This window comes from Mobula birostris, chromosome X (genome assembly GCF_030028105.1).
Source record: "Mobula birostris isolate sMobBir1 chromosome X, sMobBir1.hap1, whole genome shotgun sequence".
Classification (NCBI taxonomy): Eukaryota; Metazoa; Chordata; class Chondrichthyes; order Myliobatiformes; family Myliobatidae; genus Mobula; species Mobula birostris.
Window position 1 is genome coordinate 58,106,607 of NC_092402.1, and position 17,629 is coordinate 58,124,235.

A 17,629-nucleotide genomic window follows, 5' to 3' on the forward strand; every position below is an offset into this window, starting at 1 on the left:
TGCAATAAACGAAGAGGAGCGTGCTGCCGGGGCAACAGCTTGCTCTCCATATCGTACCAGCTTGCGCATCAAATAAAGACAATCTAATCATTTTCAGCTGCCTCTGCGGTGCATGGCTAGAACTACTATTCTCTCCATCAATTCCCCCTGCTGGCTTCTGTACTGGAACAGCTCAGCCAACACACGAACCTGCAAGGCCTTGGAGGTCCTATCTGGGTGTGAAGGTGGCAGTAATGAGGCCCCACTGGGCTGGTGCTGCCGAGAACCATCTGGCAGTGAGGGGTGACTGAGAGGCTGTGTGTTACTGAACGTAGTGGCCACCCCTTTCGGCTGAAGGAGGAACTGCTGGTACTTGGAGGTCGCTGTTGAATGTGGAAATCCGCACGTTTGGCTGTAATTATAAATCAGGCAGGTTACAACACATCCTCAGGTAACTGGGGAATAATTCCCTGCCTGGCTAGACCTTGCAACTGTTCTCCCAATGCTTTAAACAACACAGTATTTTCATGCTAGGTTGGAGAATACAAGTGGAGATGACTGAACTAACAGAAAAAAGGGAAAGGTAGGAGAGATAAGTGCATTCGCACAGTGGCTCAGCTCATAGAGCCGCTGCCTCACAATGCCAGAGAGCCAGGTTCAATCCTGACCTTGGGTGCTCTCTTTGTGCAGTTTGCATATTCTCCCTATGACCTCGTGGTGCTCTGGCTCCTTCTCATGTCCCAGAGATGTTCATGTTGGTCGGCTAACTGGCCCCTTAGTGTGTGGGTGAAGTGCAGCAACTGGAGGGAGTTGATTGGAAAGTGGGGTGAATAAAGTGACTGTAATGTAGGATTAGTGATGGTCAACATGGACTGAAGGGCCTGTTTCTGCTCTGAATGATCCTATGCCCATGATAAGACTATTCTTTGAGAATGAGAATGGTTTGAGATGACATAGCTGAACCTACGAAGTAGAATTGCTCATTATAGTGAAGGGAAACAATTAGGTGCTTAGGAATTCAGGTGCAGTGTGAAATTCATTGTGAGAAGGAAGCTAATTGTACAAAAGAAGTGCAAGGCTTGACAATATGTTTCTGGAATGAGGAGGTTTGCAAAAAGGGTTGTTGGACAAAGTGTCCTATCCCCCTTTACCCAATTTGTACTTGGATCCAGCAGTAATGGAATATTGGTTTTCACAAGGGAACTCTCCTCACCTGATCCCTGTAATGGACAAATGTCCATAGGACCCACTCGTTGTGGAACCACAGTGGGAGTTGTTGACGAAAGCAACCAGAGAGCTGGGGGATGTCCTGATCATGGTCTGAAGGTCAATGCTGCTGTCAGAGTGTGGCGAGATAGACAAGGCTCGCTTCTTATTCATCTTCATGGTACTGCGGGGGGTTGAGAATCTGGAACTGAGTCCTGAAGCACAGAGGAAATATTAAGATCAACAGCAATCGAAAAGGAACTTGCACCTTCTACAGGACCATTTCACCAGAAACCTTAGATTAGTAACAAAATTGTAGGTTTCAAGGAGAGTGAAGAAGACTCCAGGGTCATTGGGGAAGAGATTGAAAATTATACTCAGCTACAACAGAAAGGGCTGGGCAAGGAACGGTGGCTCTCAGAGCCCATGGAAATTAGACCCAGTGCCACAGTGCAGGAGGATCTGGGATGGGGAACTTCTTGGTCTTGACAGACAAGACATCCGCTTCATCAAACACATTTGCTCCATCCACAATGGCCATCTGGAGCTCTCAGTGGCCAGGCATTTAATTCCCCCCCCACCCCACCCCATTCCCACACAGACCTGTCTGTCCCTGGCCTCTCCACTGCCAGGGTGAAGTTAAACACAAACTAGAGGAACAGCACCTCATTTTCCCCCAGATGTTCTACAGCCAGATGGCAGAAACATTGAATTCTCCAACTTCAGGTAAACTGCTCCCCTTCTGTCCCTTTTCTCTCTCCTCCTGATCTACCCAGTTCCTCCTACACCCATTCCAGCCCCCATCCCCTCCCCTACCGACTCCATCTGTCTATCACTCACACACCCCTCCCACTGGGTCCCCTCCCCCACCTACTCCATCTGTCTTGTCACCCACCCCCCCCAACTGGGTCCCCTCCCCCACCCACTCCATCTGTCCATCACCCACCACCCACACACCCCTCCCACTAGGTCCCCTCCCCCACCCACTCCATCTGTCCATCACCCACCACCCACACACCCCTCCCACTGGGTCCCCTCCCCCACCCATTCCATCTGTCCATCACCCACACACCCCTCCCATTGGGTCCCCTCCCCCACCCACTCCATCTGTCCATCACCCACACACCCCTCCCATTGGGTCCCCTCCCCCACCCACTCCATCTGTCCGTCACCCACACACTCCTACCACTGCCCACCCCCACTATTCCTATGTGCCCTTCACACCTCCCATATTATGTTCCATGTTCCACCTTCCTTTCCTATCAGATCCCACCATCTGCAGCCCCTTGTCACCTCCACCTCTCAGCCTCTGTTACTATTGCCACTCTCCCCTCCTCTTTCTGTCTATCTCCTCACCTAGATTTGGCACTCTTCTGCATAAGGCTACCAAAAAAAGCCTGGCAGGACAGATAGCTTTTTGTCTTCCTCCCTTCGTTTCCCAAATTTCCAGGTCAATTTTAGTGCCTTTTACTCCAAACACAGGTCCTAATAATATTCAAAGATGACGTTACTGGGGGAACTCACCTTCCATTGAATGCATGTGTTCAGCAGTAGGCTGCATTGTGACCTCCCCGTAATGGTCAGCCAGTATGTTTGCTTGGTGACAGAAACTTGCAGTGTGGGGCCCTGAAAAACAATCCAAGAAAACAGCAGTGATTCCACTTGGATAATGGGCAATAAGGGGTGAAGTGTGTATTTGAAGAGGGCTGGTTCAGGCCTCAATAGTTGAATAATGCCTTCTATTAGTTAAATACACTTAGTGACCACATTATTAGGTAAATCTTTAACACTTGGTTGTTAATGCAAGTATCTAATCAGCCGATCATGTGGCAGCAACTCAATGCATAAAAGCATGCAGACATGATCAAGGGGTTCAATTGTTGTTCAGACCTAGCATCAGAATGGGGAAAGAAATGTGGCCTAAGTCAATTTGACTGCAGAATGATTGTTAGTGCCAGATGGGGTGGTTTGAGTATCTCAGAAACTGATGATCTTCTGGGATTTTCATGCACAACAGTCTCTAGAGTTTACAGAGAATGGTGTGAAAAACAAAAAACACCAGCGAGCGGCAGTTGTGTGGGTGAAAACACCTTGTTAATGAGAGAGGTCAGAGGAAAATGGCCATACTGGTTCAAGCTGACAGGAAGGTGACAGGAACTCAGATAGCCATGCTACAACAGGGATGTGCAGAAGAGCATCTTTGAATGCACAACACATCAAAGTGGATGGGCTACAGTAGCAGGAGACCACAAGCGTGCGCTCAGTGGCCACTTCAGTAGGTAGAGGAGGTACCTAATAAAGTGGCCACTGAATTTAAGTTCCAGTGCTCACCGAATCAATTCATACACTTCAGTGAGTTGCTTGGCAGTGGCAGTGGAGGTGAAAGAACCTCGGTAAGAGTCAATGCCTTCAGAGAGAGAAGAAGAAAGGATACGAAAATACTGTTTGTTGAACCTTTCAAACAGTTAGCAAGTGAGGAAGTGTTCAGGGGCTGACTTGCAGTGCAGACAATAAGGTGTGAGGTAAGGGAGGTAGATTGTGAGGTCCATCTTATCACACTGATCGTCTTATAACAGTGGGGTAGAAACTGTCCTTGAGCCTGGTAGTATGTGCTTTCAGGTTTTTGTATCTTCTGCCTGACGAGAGGTGGGAGAAGAGAGAACGTCCGGGATTAGATTATATTGGCTGCTTTTCAGAGGCAGTGAGAAATGTAAACACAGGTCATGGAATGGAGGCTGCTTTCCATGATGAGCTGCTCTGTATCCACAACACTGCAGTTTCTTGTGGTCTCGGGCAGAGTAGATGCCATATCAAGCCTTGATGCATCCACATAGGATGCTTTCGATGGTGTATTGATAAAGATTGGTGAGGGTCAAAATTGGAGGTGTTGGTGAGCTTTCTTGTTCTTGTCTGGTGCTTGGACAAGACAGGCTATCTACTCCCGGTAACTCGAAGCTCTGAACCCTCTTGAACTCAGGACTGTTGATGTAAACAGACGTGTATGCACTGCCCCCCCCCTTCCTGAAGTTAATGACCAGCTCTTTTGTTTGCTGCCATTGACGCAAAGGTTGTTGTCCAAACACAATGCAATTAGGCTCGCTATCTCCTTCCTGCGCTCCGATTCATCATTATTTGACATCTGGCCCACTACGGTGGTGCCATCTGCTAGTTGGGAACCCCTTGTGGAGGGAGTCAGAGCAGAACCTCACCACGCAATCATGAGTGTACAGCGAGCAGAGTCGGGATCTGCGGAGGCAACTTGTGGAGCACAAGTATTGATAATATTTGTAGCGGAGCCATTTGCAGAGGGAGGTTGTTGACTCCCAGGTCTTTGAGTTTAGGGATGAGTTTGCTTTGAATTATAGAATTATAGTAGTCAATAAACAAGGGTATGACATCAGTGTCTTTACTGTCGAGATACTCTAGCGATGAGCATAGGACCAGGGAGACGGTGTCCTCCTAGACCTGTTTCAGGTTTTCTGGGAGGCTGGAGTTAATGCATAACACAACCAGCCTCTAGAAGCACTTCATGATGGAAGATGTCAGAGCTGCTAGGCAGTAGTCATTAAGGCTTGTTACCTTGTTTTCCTTAGGTACCGAGATAATAGCAGTCTTCTTAAAGCATGTGCAACCCACAAATTAGATCAGCAAGAGGTTAAAATGTCTGCAAATACCCTCTTGTTCAGGCCTCTGCTGGGAAGGCGTCCATTCCACCACAGATTAATGGGTGAAAGAGGTCCCTGGTCTAGTTGTAGTGAAATACGAGGGCAGGATGCATGATTACAGAAGTGCCAGTGGACACCAGCATGAAGCTGAGAAACACCAGGAAATGACTCAGTCGCTCAGAAAGAGAGAAGTGTCCCAGAGGGAAGATATTAGGCCCAGGGCCAGTGGAAGACTGTTCACTGTGAGTGGCCCTGCAGAGGCACCATTGGAGAGGGAGCCAGGACTCCAAAACCCTGGTGGTGGGAAGGGTCTGTAATCTGCTGGAACAGCAGGAGGGATCCAGTCCACAATAGCTCTGTTGCTACAAGAGCCCACGGCAAGGTGAGATGGATCAGTACCCGGTGATGAATGAAGGGGTGTCGATTTGTCCTGGCAAGGTTGGGACACACAGAAGCTGAGACTGGGAGAGTTTTGGGGAAGGGCTCGGGGTCAATAGGCCCCCTGCTCTTCACAGAACATCCTGAATGAGGTACGTCCTGAGTTGAGACTTTGAGAGAGGATGTACCACAATGTGGGGGCAGCTCTAGTACTCCAAAGAGCCCCTGACAAAGTGACGGTGAGCAGGAACTGGCCGATATCATCAAGCACTGCGCAGTCTGAGGGCAGCGAGACAGCTCAAGTCAGAGCCGGCAGAGGTGAAAGATCACCCTGAAAGGGAGGATCAGTGGAGGCAATCTCAGCAGGGACTGCAGGAAGGAGGAACAATCCTGTGTCCCACTGGGAGTCGGGAAGCAAAGCCAAGAGATGGAGAGCCTGAAAAGGCCATCAAAGTAGGGATTGTTGAACAGTCGGTTGTGGTAAGTGGTAATGTCACCTCTGGGTTACGTTTATGTGGATAGTTCAGTGAAATAGGTGGCACCATGAAATATGAGTCTGTAATACTGGTGCCAAGCTGTAGGGTCCTAATGCCCTTCCCTTGGACAACATTGGTGTCATGGAGAGGGGAGACTTGCAGCATGGGCAACTGCTGGTCTTCCAGACAACCTTGCCCAGGCCTGCGCCCTGGAGAGTGAAGACTTTCCAGGCGCAGATCCATGGTCTCGCAAGACTAACGGATGCCTTAATAATAATAATAATACAGAGAACTACCAGTGTCTGGAGGAGACACTGAAGGATACAGGGTGAAGAGCTCAGTGATCAACAAATTTACAATTGGTTCAATTTACAAAGCACATTGATTGATGTAAATAGTTAATTTAATGTAAATAATTTAATGTATGTAAAAACATAAGATCTTGTATGTATTTCTTTAAAGAGAAAACATTGCTGTGTATAAATGTACCTTTAAGAACTGGGATATAACTTTGAAACATTGTAGTACCGGGCACTGCCTTGAGAGTTACTGCCTTCAGTGAAGGTTCTGATTTTGGCTCCAGTTCTGTTTGCTTATACAAGCAGCAACTCAAAGGAACTTGTGGGCACTGCGTTGTTTAGGTGTTGCCCATCTCTAAACACTCTGGTTCAGCTGACCACTGACAGGGGCTCTAACTGCCCCCTCCCTCCCAGCTCCTGTAGAACAAGGCAGAACCAGCCAGTGGCAGATCACTTTCACCTTCAAGAAAGCTGGAGAGACAAGCCAATGCCATTAAGGAAACGGAGTTAGCGAGCAAAACGTTTACTGACCCTCTGCTGATGCAAGTCCGTGGGGTGCAGGGATGTTGGGACACTGCCCTTGGCTTGGCTTCAGGTGATGGTCCATGTACTGGTTCGGGGGTTGCTGCATGGTACTGCACACTGCCTGGCTGTCCCTGGCTTGGTTCTGATGAGGGGGCCAGTTTGTGAAGGGTACATCAGAGTGAGCGGGGCTGTCTGACGGAACAAATCTGATCGAAAGGAAAAAAAATGTATAAAACGACTAGCAAAAACAGCCGCAAAGACAATTCCAGAAGGTGGGAGGGTTTAATTGCCTCTGAGCATTGGAAAGAGCGCCGCTAACCAGGCTTTGTTGTTGTGCAGTGAATTTGCGCGGTGAATCTGCACTGGACGACAGGCACGGTGTCCACACACTTGCGGCTCGCACCCAGGACGGACATGGACCCTAGGCTGTGGTCTGACGGCTTCCTTTGATGCTTCTGACCTCCCTCCCCGTCAACCCAAGGCAAGGGGGAGCTTTGCTGCAGCGCATTGCGCTAATTGTCCGTGCTCAAAAGGGGGGTGGAACCAGGAGCAGCTGTCTGGAGGGGCAGAAAGCAGGGGGGAGGGAGAGAGGGAGGAGAGGAGAGAACAATGGAGGGAGTTCATTGACTGACAACTGCAAGGCTTCAGCTCACTGCCTGTTGGAGGAAGAGAGGGAGGGGAGAAGAGCCTAAGAGGAAGAAGTGAGAGGGAGAAAATGGAGGAAGGAGGGAGGAAAGTGAAGGGTGGTGAAGGGGGAAGGAGAAAGGGGATGGAGGGATGATGAGAAAGGAAGAATGAATTAGACAAGATTCAAGGTATTGGTAAACATAAACACAGCAATGTGTATTCAGCAAAGGGAGGTGTTGTCTGAACCTCGACGAGGACATTATTTCTCCACAGTAACTTGCAATGGGAAGTGATCCCTGCATAAGTTTGCGCATTGATGCAAACTGAGCTAAGTTTGCGTTACTGGTGCTCCAAAAGCCTGAGTTCAATAGCCTCCAAAATAATGCCATCTCTCTCTCTGTGCCTAGAGGGAATTATACCCTAAAGCCACGAGCAAGTGGGCTGCTGGAATCTGGGACTGCGCTGATTCCAGATCGCCACTGTCAAAGAAGAGCAGCAGAGAAAGTTTAGTAAAAGCATTGCTGAGCTAACCAAGCAGAGGCTGATGTGGGTCAACAGCCAGTGAGTCCAGTGGTCACTACCCAGCGACCTATAAACTGTGTCACATACGTTGTGCAAATGTTAATACGTATTCACCCTGCAGGCGCGTGCGTGTGCGTGTGTGTGTGTGTGTGTGTACATGTGTACAATTTATAGGCATGTGTGTTTTTGCATGTGCATGTAAATAATCTGAATTTGTATGTCTGCATATATGTAAATTAGTGTGTGCATCTGCATACGTGTGTGAATATCACAGACGTATCTGAGTGTCCGAGTGATGTGTATGTGTGTGTGTGTGTGTGTGTGTGTGTGTGTTTGTGTGTCTATCTCTGACGATGATTCTATGAGAGTGCGTATGCTTATATTGTGTGGGACAGGATGTATCTGAGTGTATATATACTGTATATACACACACGGTATATATGTATGTGCATTTGGGCATGTACCTGTGTTTTTACATAGAGCACATGTGCATTTGTGTGTGTGCGCTTGTTTAGTGTGAGAATGTATCTGTAAGTGTAGATAAACAGTGTGTTTGTGTGTGTGTGTGTATATACACACACAATGTAATTACACATTGTGTTGAGCTGAGTTTCAAGAGAGATGCAGTGAAAATCACCAACCACAGATGATCGCTCCACTGACATCCCTTCCTCCCTCATGACTTACCCCCGCACGGTTTGTGGGACGCTGGGGTCATAGGGGTAACCATAGTCATGGAGCAATGAATTGGCTGGCATCGCGGCTTCAAAAGTCGAGTAATGCTGGTGGTCACCTGAGGAGGAGTGAGAAGAGAACACAAGTACATTAGGAAGTGAATGAGGCACCCCCCCCCATGGCACCAAATGATGCCAAGCCACTCTATGCTCTGAACTTGAAGATTGATTCTTTCAATATTCAATCAATGTGAAGTGCAGTCTGTCTCTTCCTCCAGAAACCAGAAATCAGTCTGACTTGTTTTATTTAGTGGGTAGACTGGCAAATGGAGCTGACAGTCTAATCTTTATATTCAACATTGTTACCAAAAATACACCCTCCTGACCATCCAACTCTTAAAGCAGAGTTTCCTGTGAATTCACTTTGTACTATGTTTGGAGAGAAGGTCGGAGAAAATCTCCATAGAAGGAGGTCCAAGTTTCCTGTTGCCCATGTTGATAGAGGCTCTTAGACAGGCAGATGAATGTGCAGGGAATAGTGGGATATGGACCGTGTGCAGGCAGAAGGGATTAATGTAATCAGGTATCATTAATTAGCTTAATTAATTCAGTACAACATGGTGGGTCAAAACACCTGTTTCTGTGCCATATTGTTTGATGTCCATGCCTACTCATGTTGATGTTTGATACTGAATCTGCATGAGCTTACAACCAAAGCCATATTGGTGATATGGGCATCACTGACAAGACCAGCATTTATTACTCATCCTGATTGCCCTTGAAGGTGTTATGAGCTGCTGCAGTCCTTCTGGTAAAAGTGCCCCCACAGTGCTTTTGGAGTGGGAGTTCAGGGTAGAGTTTAGGAAGGATTGGTGATGTACGACCAAGTCAAGACGGTGTGTAACCTGGAGGGAACCTGCAAGAGGTGATGTTACCATGAACCCCCTGCCCTTGTCCGTCTTGGTGGTTGGGGTCAGGGCTTTGGGAAGGGCTGCTTCAGGATGCTGAGCTCAAACTGGGATGGTAGCTGTTCAGTGCTGGGTCAGGTTATCTGCTGTGTAGACACACAGAGAAAGCGCAGAGCAACACTAATTCTGGCAGCGTCTTGTGTGACTGGGCGATGAGTCAGACAGAGCAGGAAGATTCGAGGTGGAAGGACTCGTTTGGCTGTTGGAAGCCAGAGTTGTTGTAATGGACAAAAGGGCTGAGTTCCTGTAGCGTCTTTCATCTCCTTTTCAGGATTTCCCACAGCCAATGAAAGGCAGCTACTGATTCCTGTGGCTAGCACAGTAGCCTAACTGGTGCAGAGCAGGCCTCCCACGAGTAGTGATATGATGATGGTCAGCTCCTCTGTTTCTCCAGATAAATATTAGCCAGAGTTCTGGGGATATCCCTGCTCTTTGAAATGGCCCGTGAGCATGTACAGACTGGGATTTAATTTCTCATCAGACGGCCAATGCAGCACTGCCTCAGAACTGCATCAGGCGCTCACCTGGATTTTGTGCAAGATCCTGGAGTGGGGTGTGACTATCCCAGGACCCCCGGAAGGGGACAGGTTCAGGTCCAACCAGAATATTGAGCCCCTTCCCCACTCCAGCGAGAAAAGTGGCCACCTTTGCACATGAAGACTAAGCCACCAGAGTGAAGGTACCCTCTGCCCTTCGAAGGGCACCACAGGCCAAGCCCTTTCACACTTGGCTTTGTTTTGGCAGACCTGCTTCCAGTGCCTGTACTGGGATGGTAGGGTCCAGCAAGCAGCCCCCAGTACAAGTGGGTGAATAGGACACCAGGAGTACTCTCCATCAAGCAGGCTGCAAGATGAATACAGGCAAAGTATATAATCGGGGCAACACAGTCACTTGATCACAAGATCACAAGATCACAAGACAAAGGAGCAAAAGTAGGCCATTCGGCCCATCGAGTCTGCTCCGCAGCTCCCCCATGAGCTAAACTATTCACCCATCTGGTTCCAATTTCCGGCTTTTTCCCCATATCCCTTGATACCCTGACTAATTAAATACCTGTCAATCTCCTCCTTAAACACCCTCAGTGATCGGGCCTCCACAGCCATATGTGGCAACGAATTCCACAGATCCACGACCCCCTGGCTAAAAAAATTTCTCCTCATCTCTGTTTTAACTGGGTACCCTCTAATTCTAAGACTATGGCCTCTTGTCCTGGACTCACCCACCAAGGGAAACAACCTTTCCACATCTACTCTGTCCAACCCTTTCAACATTCAAAATGTTTCTATGAGATCCCCTCTCATTCTTCTATACTCTAATGAATACAATCCAAGAGCCAACAAACGCTCCTCATATGTTAGCTCCTGCATTCCAGGAATCATCCTCGAAAATCTTCTCTGAACTCTCTCCAACATCAGTATATCCTTTCTAAGATAGGGGGCCCAAAACTGCACACAGTATTCCAAATGAGGTCTCACTAATGCCCCATAGAGCCTCATCAACACCTCCTTACTCTTATACACTATTCCTCTTGAAATGAATGCCAACATAGCATTCGCTTTCCTTACTGCCGATCCAACTTGGTGGTTAACCTTTAGGGTATCCTGCACGAGGACCCCCAAGTCCCTTTGCACTTCCGATTTTTGAATTTTCTCCCCATCTAAATAATAACCTGCCTGATTATTTCTTCTTCTGAAATGTACAACCGTACATTTGTCAACATTGTATCTCATCTGCCATTTCTTTGCCCACTCTCCTAAACTGACTAAGTCTCTCTGCAACCTTTCCGTTTCTTCAACATTTCCTGCTCCTCCACCTATCTTGGTGTCATCCGCAAACTTGGCCACAATACCATTTAATCTATAATCCAAATCATCGATATACATCGTAAAAAGAAGCGGCCCCAACACCGACCCCTGTGGAACACCACTAGTAACCGGCAACCAATCAGACTAGGATCCCTTTATTCCCACCCTTTGCTTTCTGCCTATCAGCCAATGCTCCACCCATTCCAATATCTTTCCTATAATTCCATGGGCTCTCACCTTATTAAGCAGCCTCATATGCGGCACCTTATCGAAGGCCTTTTGAAAATCCAAATACACAACATCCACAGCCTCTCCCTTGTCAATCTTATTTGAGATTACCTCAAAAAATTCCAATAAGTTGGTAATGCAGGATCTTCCCTTCATGAAACCATGCTGGCTTCGGCCTATCTTGTCATGCATCTCGAGGTATTTCATAACCTCGTCCTTGAGGATTGACTCCAATATCTTTCCAACTACCGATGTCAGACTAATAGGTCTGTAATTTTCTTTTTGCTGCCTCCTTCCTTTCTTAAATAGCGGAACTACATTTGCGACCTTCCAGTCCTCCAGAACCATGCCAGAGTCTATTGATTCCTGGAAGATCATTTCCAATGCTTCCACAATCTCCAAAGCCACCTCCTTCAGAACCCTTGGGTGCACCTCATCCGGACCGGGAGACTTATCTATTCTTAGCCCACTTAGCTTCCCAAGCACTTTCTCTCTAGTAATCTTGACTGTACCTAATTCTATTCCCTGATACCTCTGGCTATCAGGTATATTGCTCATGTCTTCCACTGTGAAGACTGATGCAAAATATTCATTCAGTTCCTCCGCCATCTCTTTGTTATCCATTATAATTACTCCAGCATCATTTTCAATCGGTCCCGTATCTACCCTTGTCACTCTTTTACTCTTGATATATTTAAAAAAACTCTTAGTATCCTTTTTTATGTTAATCGCCAACTTCCTTTCATAATTCATCTTTTTTTTCCTAATGACTTTCTTAGTTTCTTTCTGTAAGTTTTTAGAAGTCTTCCAGTCCTCATTTTTCCCACTAATTTTTGCTTCCTTGTACGCCGTTTCTTTTGCTTTTATTTTTGCCTTAACCTCTCTCGTTAGCCACATTTGTGCCATTTTTCCATTCATGATTTTCTTTTTTCTTGGAATATATTTTTCCTGCATTTTCCTTATTTCTTGTAGGAATTTCATCCAATTCTGCTCTGCCGTCCCTCCATTTAGCTTACTTTTCCAATTGACTTGGGCCAGTTCCTCTCTCATACCACTGTAATTTCCCCTGTTCCACTGAAATATCGATACATCTGATACCACCTTCTCCTTTTCAAATTTGAAACTGTACTCAATCATATTATGATCACTACTTCCAAGAGGTTCCTTTACCTCCAGCTCCCTAATTGCCTCAGGTTTGTTACACAGCACCCAATCCAAAACAGCCGGTCCCCTGGTGGGATTCTGGACAAGCTGCTCCAAAAAGCCATCCTGTAGGCATTCTACAAACTCCCTCTCCTGAGATCCATTACCTTCTCGACTTTCCCAATCCACTTTCATATTAAAATCCCCCATAATTATCTGGACATTTTCCTTCTGACACGCTTTTTCTATTTCCAGCTGCAACTTGTACTCCACATCCCAGCTGCTGTTTGGAGGCCTGTATATAACTGCTATTAGTGTCTTTTTACCCTTGTCATTTCTTAATTCTACCCATAAGGATTCTACCTCTTCTGATCCTATGTCCCTTCTTTCTATTGATTTGATATCGTTACTTACCATCAGGGCCACGCCACCCCCTTTACCTACCTTCCTATCCTTCCTGTACACTGTGTATCCTGGGATATTCAGCTCCCAATCACATCCATCATTTAGTCATGACTTGGTGATGGCCACAATGTCATACCTTTTAACCTGCAGCTGTGCAGCAAGGTCATCCACTTTATTTCTAATGCTGCGTGCATTTAAGTACAGTATATTTAGATCAGTATCTGTTGCCGATTTTGCTATATTTCTATTTTGCAGCAAATTATCCTGTATATTCACCAGCCTGTCCTTCTTACCATCTTTGCTGCACAGTATTTTTGACTTATTTCTATTTTCCTCTTCCTCGACCCTAACACCTTGGTTTCTTTCCCCTTGCCAACTTAGTTTAAACCCTCCCTAACAGCTATATTAAACAATCCCGCTAGGATATTAGTACCTTTTGAGTTCAGGTGTAATCCATCTTTTTTGTACAAGTCATACCTTCCTCAAAATAGACCCCAATGATTCAAGAATTTGAAACCCTGCCCCCTGCACCAGTTACTTAGCCACACATTCATCCGCTTAATTTTGCTATTCTTACCATCATTAGCGTGCAGCTCAGGCAGCAATCCTGATATTATTACTCTGGAGGTCTGGCTTTTCAATTTTCTTCCTAGCTCCCAGTAATCTTTCTTCAGGACCTCCTCTCTTTTCCTGTCTATGTCATTGGTACCAACATGTACCAAGACTTCCGGCTGCTCGCCCTCTCTCCTCAGAATACTCTGGACTCGATCTGAGACATCCCGTACCTGGGCACCAGGGAGGCAACTCACCATCCGGGTATCCTTGTCTGGCTCGCAGAATCTCTTGTCCGTCCCCCTTACGATGGAATCCCCTATAACTACCGTGTTTCTTCTTGATCTCTTGATTTCGGCGCTGGGCAGAATGCCAGAGTCTCGTTCACTGTGGTCCTCCTCTGTCAGGTCTGCCTCTTCAACAGTATCCAAAACGATATATCGCTTTCTGAGGGGGACTGTCACAGGGGTGCTATCCACTACCTCTCTATAGGTAGTATCTATCACCTCCTCACTTTCCCTAATTAACCGAAGGTCATCTATTTCCATCTCCAGCACCTTAACACGGTCCTTCAGAAGCCTCATCTCAGTGCACCTGGTGCAGATGCAATCCTTGGGGAGGCTGGGAGTCTCCCAGGGTCCCCACATCTGTCACTCCAAGCACAACACTAATCCTAGATGTATACCTCTAATGCTACTGTTTGTACCAAATACCAAAAAACTGTAACTTACTCCGTTACTATGAGACTCAATGGTCGCAGGAAGCCTCTTCCCATCTCTGCCGAAGCCCATTGAGCCAAAGCCCTTTCACTCTGCACCCTCTCACTCCACAGCCCGCTCCGACGCTGCCCACTGGATATGGCGGTTTTCTTTTTAAACTGTTCATGCTCAACTTCCGACTGATGTTGGAAGCTGGTTCATAAAACCTACAACCTAGAAACTGCTGTTTGCAACAGTAGCAGGTAACAGCTCAACAGTAACCGATAATACAATATGCTTTTACCGCCACAAAATATCTCCACAAATGGGTGGCAAGGTCGCGTAGCGGTTAACGTAATGCTATTACAGCACCAGAGACTCGGGTTCATTTCCCAACACTGTCTGTAAGGAGTTTGTACGTTTTCCCCATGACCGCGTGGGTTTCCTCCGGGTGCTCCGTTTTCCTCCCACATTCCAAAGACACACGGGTTACGAGGTTAATTGGTCATATGGGTGTAACTGTGTGGCGCAGGCTCATTATGCCAGAAGAGCCTGTTACAGTGCTTTATCTCTCGATAACTTTTTAAAAACTCTTCACTGTGGTGTTATCATAATTTAACACTGAATCACATTACACACGTGTGAGGGATGAATGTAGAACATGGATATTGTTGAGTGGGGGAAATACACTAGCTACAAACTAGCAGCCTCCATTTGAACTTGTTGCAATCTTTCAGACTTAGTATCAAATTCTACAAATTCAGATAACCCACTTTCCAAGTACTTGGCCAAGTGTCTTTTAAATATTGTTAATGTACCTACCTAGCCTCTGACAACCAAGTCCAGCTCCTGGCCTTCGCATGAGGCTTAGCTTCTAAATCCGGCAGAATCGTTTCTACTGACAGGAGGAGAGTCAAAGGAGGGTTACTGGCGCCTTAAAACCAGTCGCTTCGGATAGATGGGCCTCATTAGCCGTGGTTGCCTTCTCATCTGGAAGGAGATTCCTGCGACGCCGCTGATGCCAAACTGTACCAGTCTCTGCCGTTCCTTTGGGTTTATCAGCTGTGTAGAAAGGGGACAGCTGCTGCATAGGCAATGGCTAACTCTCCATATCATGCTGCCCTGGCTTGCTTATCACGTAGACACCTAGGACGCAATATCGATGGTCAACCCCGACCAACAGTGGGCCTCAAATGTACCTGCCTCACCAATTCCTCTGGCAGTTCATTCCAAATACGGACTAACCTCTGTGTGAGAAAGTTGCTCTTCAGGTCCCTTTTAAATCTCCATCCTATTACCTTAAACCTGTGTCCTCTAGTTCAAGAATCACAGATTAATTTTATTCACCATATACATTTGCATGTTTTAGGAATTTGCTGTGGTGTGTTGGTGTGACATGCACCAAAAACAACAGCCAACACTGATAAAGAATAACGAATTATATAAAAAATAAAGTTAGAAATTAAAGTATGGATGTGGAATAAAATCTGCATAAATATCAGCATTTTCTAACTCTTGGGAAAAAGGACTTTGTGTGTTCATCCTATCTATGTCCCTCATAATTTTATACACCTCTGTATAGCTCAGGCCCTTGACTCCTGACAACATTCTTGTAAAATTTTGGCTCAGTTTTTCTCAGTACAGCCTGACCTACTGGGCACATGCCACAGCCCTGAATTTTACTGATTTTACATTTTCTTTACTTTGTCCCTTACTCTATATCTGCCCTCACCAACCTGTGGACCAGACACCTCATTTACAGCATCCCCACTTCAACCCTGGTCTCACCCTATCCAAGACATTCGCTTTGACACATCCAACACTCCCCCATCAACCCACCCCAGCACATAACACTTCCCCAGGTCTGATGAAGGGTCTCTGATCTGCTGCTTGCCCTGTGCTGTGTGTCTGTAATGCTCAAGGTGAATTGTCTTTGATGCTCATAGTAAAAAAAATTCAATCTCAAACACACACTCTGCACTGTGCCAGTCTGTAAATGTATTTTAACCATGGAGGATGAAGGGAAGGTTGGTCAGAGCGAGAAACAAAACAGCCTGGTGTTGGGGAGTTGATCCTGACCATTCAGATTCCATTGGGTTCAGAACATCTGTCGATATTAGAATGGCAATCCAACTAGAGCCTTGCGCGTTTAGGACTGTTGACAAGATAATGTGGGCTGTTTGATAGGAGATTGGACTGGGTGGAGTAGCCACACACAAGCTGAACCCTTTCATATTTGCAACACACACAAAACGCTGGAGGAACTCAGCAGGCCAGGCAGCATCTAAGGGAAAAAAGTACAGTCAACGTTTCAGGCCGAGACCCTTCATACTGGTTTCTTTTTTGGCAGACCTTCTTCCAATACCTGCACTGGGGTGGTAGAGTCCCTGAGGGTACCACTGAGACATTACAAGTGGGCTTCTTTGTCTCAAACCTGTGCACATGACAATGCAGTGGATCAAATGGCCAGCTTTCCATAAATGGTTAAATTAGTATAGGGTTGGTTGATTGTGAATCACTGCCTTTGTCTCCATCTGTATAAACCTCAAGCTCTCAGGGGGGCTGATCAGAGCCCCCCCCCCCCACATGCTTGGACCAATCAAATTAAGGCTTATCACAATGGCATCTTCAGACTGTGAATGCTGGTCCAAAAGGCTGCGAGCCCATCAGATTTAGGGCAGGTTGGCAAAGTGGATCAAAATTTGGCTCAGTTGTGTGAGGCAGAGGGTTATTTTTCTGACCGGAAGACTGTGACCAGTGATGCACCACACGGCTCGGTGCTATTTGTGTGATTCACTTTAATGACTTCAATGTGAATGTAGGAGGCCAAATTTTCCAATGACATGAAAGTTGGTGGTGTTGTGGATAGCATGAAGGGCTACTTAAGGTTAGATTAAATGAAAAGTTAGGTGGAGTCTTGGCAGATGGAATTTAATCCCAGCAAGTGTGAGGTGATGCATTTTGGTTGGGCAAATAAGAATAGTGAGCAATAAATAGCAATAAATGGTGAGTGTTGATAAGCTTGGAGCAGAAGCCCATGAATCCATGGGCTTGCTTATGGTGAGAGGGAGGAGGTTAGACAGCTTCTGAGAAAGAATATTTTCACCCCAGGGTGGGGTTGGAACACACCGTCTGAGGGGGTGGTGGAGACTGTCACAATGTTTGAGAAGTATCTCAACAAGCACTTGAATCACCAAGACAGGCGGTTTATTTTTAGAAGCTTTTTGTATGACTCATGGCTCCAGGGTTGTACACCTAATGGGTTCTTTTTTTTCCCTCACTTTTCTGCTTAGTAGGTTTTTTTTGTTATCACAAATTTTTTTTTCAATTTTTAAGATAATGTCTTTTTTGAGACATTGTAAGTGTTGTCACTTCAATGTACTCATGTTATTTCTTTTGTATAATATAACAATAAAAAGATTTGAAAAGAAAGAAAAGAAAGAATCACCAAGGCAGAGAAGGATAACGACCAAATGCTG

The 17,629-nt window shown here is 46.3% G+C and overlaps 1 protein-coding gene across 2 annotated transcripts in view; it reads right to left on the minus strand.

Moving 5' to 3' along the window:
* LOC140191612 (zinc finger protein GLI1-like) overlaps positions 1–17,629 on the minus strand; it is a 147,860-nt gene that overhangs the window by 25,270 nt on the left and 104,961 nt on the right. The window contains exons 3-7 of one of the 2 annotated variants that reach the window (XM_072249164.1): positions 8,365–8,470; positions 6,535–6,734; positions 2,710–2,811; positions 1,193–1,400; positions 190–391 (exon numbers count right to left, since the gene is read on the minus strand). In XM_072249164.1, coding sequence (XP_072105265.1) covers positions 190–391; positions 1,193–1,400; positions 2,710–2,811; positions 6,535–6,734; positions 8,365–8,470 — 818 coding nt within the window. The remainder of the gene's footprint in view (positions 1–189; positions 392–1,192; positions 1,401–2,709; positions 2,812–6,534; positions 6,735–8,364; positions 8,471–17,629) is intronic. The other variant, XM_072249165.1, reaches the window with a different exon arrangement.